The following is a 3,988-nucleotide window of genomic DNA, read 5'->3' on the forward strand; positions in this document are numbered from 1 at the left end:
AGGATAGTGATTTTTTGTTGCAATAGAATTTGGGTTATTGGTTTCAAGGTCTTTCGGAACGTCAGCATGTGAGCGAACATTTGTTGTAGCAGTTACAGCTGTAAAGGCTCCAAGTGTTTGCGGTTAGAGCTATAAATATACATGTTTCGAGGTTACATTTGCGCCTGTGCTTTTAGTATAGGTGCAGCTAATTCATATATGACAGGGACAGATTACATGCGCATTTGCATCTACATGTACCGCAGACTCTATTCTTTACGCAAATCTTTGAATCTCGTTGCACATGTGGGTAATTTTGCTCGGGTTAAGATCTCTTTACTCATAAGAACATGTGCACATGCAGTGGGATGAGGGGATTATGAGTAAGCGTGCACATGTGAGGCGTAGGCGGTGATGCTTGTGTGTGTCTCGCCGTCCCTCTTAAACTAGGCTTCATCAACCATATGACGAGCACGATGCGCGGTTGTCTCTCTCGCTCGCGCAATGCCACTTTACTGGACCATTTCATTAAGTTCGTGCTTTCGTGTTCTAACCGGAGGCCACTGCGTTTAAAGAAGGTAGCTTTTCACTAATGGGAAATGTCACGGGGAGACGCTGATATGAAGGACAAGGCGACTGATGTGAAACAGGGGAAGCCGGGCATGGAAAAACGGGATGAGGTAATGAACGTTAGATGGAATGAATGAATTAATGTCGGGGTAGATCTGAATGCACAAAACAAATTTAGCAACGCGCAGCACACACACGCACACATATACACGTATGTGTGAGTTTGCGTGTGCAGTTGAATGTATGTATTATTTACATATAGACATTGCATCACATATATAAATAAATGAATATATATATATATATATATATATATATAATTACACACACACACACACATACACACACACACACACACACACACACACACACACACATACATACATATGTATGTGTGTGCATGTAATTATTTAAAAACACACATGCACATTTATCTGCTTTGGGGGAATACAAGAGAGGTCTGTTCAGAGAATATCGGAATATAAATAATGTAGAATATAGATTACTTTTTATCGGCAACAGAAACAGCAGTGGGTGTTCAGGCGAAGCTGCGTTGAAGGTGTAAGCTGAGAGCCATGTGCGAGGGTGAAAGAAATGGGCGGAGAGAAAGAGAGAGAAAGAGAGAGAGAGAGAGAGAGAGAGAGAGAGAGAGAGAGAGAGAGAGAGAGAGAGAGAGAGAGAGAGAGAGAGAGAGAGAGAGAGAGAAGAGAGAGAGAGAGAGAGAGAGAGGAGAGAAAGAAAGAGAGAGAGAGAGAGAGAGAGAGGGGGGGGACAGACAGATAGAGAGAGAGTGAGAGAGAGAGAGAGAGAGAGAGAGAGAGAGAGAGAGAGAGAGAGAGAGAGAGAGAGAGAGAGAGAGAGAGAGAGAGAGAGAGAGAGAGAGAGAGCGATAGCAAAAGTGAGAGAAGGATAAAGGGAGGAGGGGGAGAGAGGAATAAGGAGATAACGAAAGAGAGAAAGAGCAAATGCACTTCAGAGCATAAGTGTGTGTACATGTAGGTCTCGAGAGTGAAAACTTACGGATCTCCTACACTGTATTCCAAGGCTTTTTCTCCCTCTTTTCTCTTTTCCCTTCTATTTTATCTTTCTCCTCTTCCTCCCCACCCTTTTCTTCTCTCCCTTTCTCCTTTTTCATGTTTTTACCCTATCTTCAATCGGTCTTCTTATTTATTATTATTCTTTTGTTTCTTTTCATCTATTTCTACTCTTCTTTTCTTTGCGTTCGTCTCTTATTTACTCTCGTTTCCCTCTTCCTCATCTGTACCAAATAACCGCGACCGAGTATGATCACTTTATCATGTTTTTACATTAGCTAATTTAGTATTCAGTTATTACCCAGGCTCAATTATTTAATTTATTTTCCATGAAAATATTAACCACCAACCGCTCTTCTCGTCTCTCCTCTTCCTTTTTTTTCTTTATCGTCCTCCGCCCTTCCCTTTTTCTTCACTTCATCCCCCAGTCTTCTTTCTCCTCTTTCTCTTTCTTTGGATTCTTCCCCTTCCTCCCTTTTCTCTCCATCATCTTGTTCTTCTCCTTCTCCTTCTCCCCCTTTTCCTCCTCCCATACACATTCGGCTGCACTTTCTCTTTCTCCCCCCTCCTCCTTCTCTTCCCTTCCCTTCTCTTCCCTTTCTCTCTCCTCCTCTCCTCCTCTCCTCCTCTCCTCCCCATCCCTTCTCCGCTTTCCTCTCCCTCCCCCCCTCTCCCCCCTCCCCCCCGCCCGGCGCCACCGTAAGAACCGGAGAAGAACCGCTTTCCCAGAAACATCTTAATAATCAATATACTTCCTTGTACCAGCATCTCATCTCCTGTTCCTCCTCATTCTCAAATCTTCGGCCAGAGCAAGAGGATTCGAAAATAAGATCACTCTAGCCCTAGAATCTCTGAAAAAAACGGATTTGTTTACACTAGATGGAGTGCATGCGGCGGGGAGCTCAGTCAGCCCCCAGCAGCCAAGGGAGGCGCACGTACGGTTCCTCTCTCTCTCCACCCTCGCCTCTTCCTCTCCATCATGAGCATAGATCTCGACACGAACCGCAACTCCATCCTGCAGGCCTTCAACGACGTCGTGAGTGACAAGACAAGCACGGATTGGTGAGTGGTCGAGCGAGAGGAGGACGAAGATGAGCGAGTGTGGATGGCGAGGCGTCGACCCTGTTGGGAAGGTCCTCCTTTTGGCCTCGTCATTTGGCCTTTTCGTGGCCCTCTTGCCGTGGCCAGGGAGGGCGAAGGGGTCGTCGGCGGGCGTGTCGAGGGCCAGGTCGCGGAGGGCGGAGCAGGAGACGTGGAAATACAGAAATATACCGGTCTTTTTTGCTCGCCTGTCTCCTCGCTCTCCTCCCGTAGAATTAGAAAGCCCCTCGTGAGAAAATGTTATCGCCGTTCATTTCCTTATTACAGTGACAAGAGACGTTATTCATGCAGTGACATTTCTTCGAGAAGTTTCCGTCGAGCAAGAAGATAACGTTTGGCAGGAGATAAAAGCTGCCAAAGGGGGACTTGACACGCGGGGGGGAAATGCACAGCGAGGGAGGCAGGATCCAGTGACCTTTTAAGGCCTGATTTTGACTCCTGTCTTGAGGCTTAGGACATGGGGGAGTTCACAAGAGGCTGTTTGTTGGTTGTGCTTCGAGTGGATGAGTTACGGTTTCTATTTTTGATGTATAGGGGTCATGCTTCAGTAACAGTGTTTAATTTTGCCTCCATCCTTGTGGCTTGAAGAAACGAGGATAGTCTAAGATGGTCTCATTCTGTATAAGGGAGGTTTTCATTTTGCTTTTCGTCTATGATAAGGAGTCTGTGATTAAGGTTTTGTACTATAGTTGATAAGAAGTTGTGAGGCAGAGATGATCTGATGATAAGAATGATAATGCTCAATTTGCAATATTTTGGCAGTAGGTTTTCTTGAAAAGTCAAAGAGGCACTGGATGTGTACTGTAAAACACAATTAGCATACTCATTTACTCTTTAAAGATAAGCTGTGGTGATGTTAAATAACTGTCAGTAGATTTATCTGGGTAACAGTATTCTTTGATCATTGATTCTTTTACCTTTCCTTTTATCCTCTCATTCATCTTTTTACTCTTACATTTATTGTTTTATCCAACCTTTTACCTTTTGTTCTGTTAATCTGTGCATCCTTTAAGTTTTTCCTTTTATTGTTTTGCATGTTCATTTACCTTTTCTTATATTGTTTTAACTTCCCTGTTATTATTGCTCTTATCCTTTCAACCAACCTTTCACTAATATTAAACTTTTTGGTGATGTCAGAGCCTTCACATGTGGTGTTTTGTAAATCGCTAGTTTTGTCAACGTGTTTAATACTCGTTAGGTTTACGAGGAGGAAATGATTAGTGTGTTTTAGACAGAATAGTATAGACATTGAAAAGGAATGCAACAAATGCTACCAAATTTTTAAATAGTAAGAAATTGAGTGT

General features: G+C 43.6%; 1 protein-coding gene across 4 annotated transcripts in view; it reads left to right on the forward strand.

The window, feature by feature from the left end:
- The first annotated feature begins 2,456 nt into the window (after positions 1-2,456).
- LOC125031643 (drebrin-like protein B) overlaps positions 2,457-3,988 on the forward strand; it is a 26,766-nt gene continuing 25,234 nt past the window's right edge. For 2 of the 4 annotated variants that reach the window (XM_047622529.1, XM_047622539.1), the window contains exon 1: positions 2,459-2,645. In XM_047622529.1, coding sequence (XP_047478485.1) covers positions 2,563-2,645 — 83 coding nt within the window. In that variant the 5' untranslated portion in view covers positions 2,459-2,562. Of the gene's footprint in view, positions 2,646-3,988 lie in introns of all 4 variants that reach the window. The other 2 variants (XM_047622535.1, XM_047622544.1) reach the window with 2 other exon arrangements.

This window comes from Penaeus chinensis, chromosome 2 (genome assembly GCF_019202785.1).
Source record: "Penaeus chinensis breed Huanghai No. 1 chromosome 2, ASM1920278v2, whole genome shotgun sequence".
Lineage (NCBI taxonomy): Eukaryota > Metazoa > Arthropoda > Malacostraca > Decapoda > Penaeidae > Penaeus > Penaeus chinensis.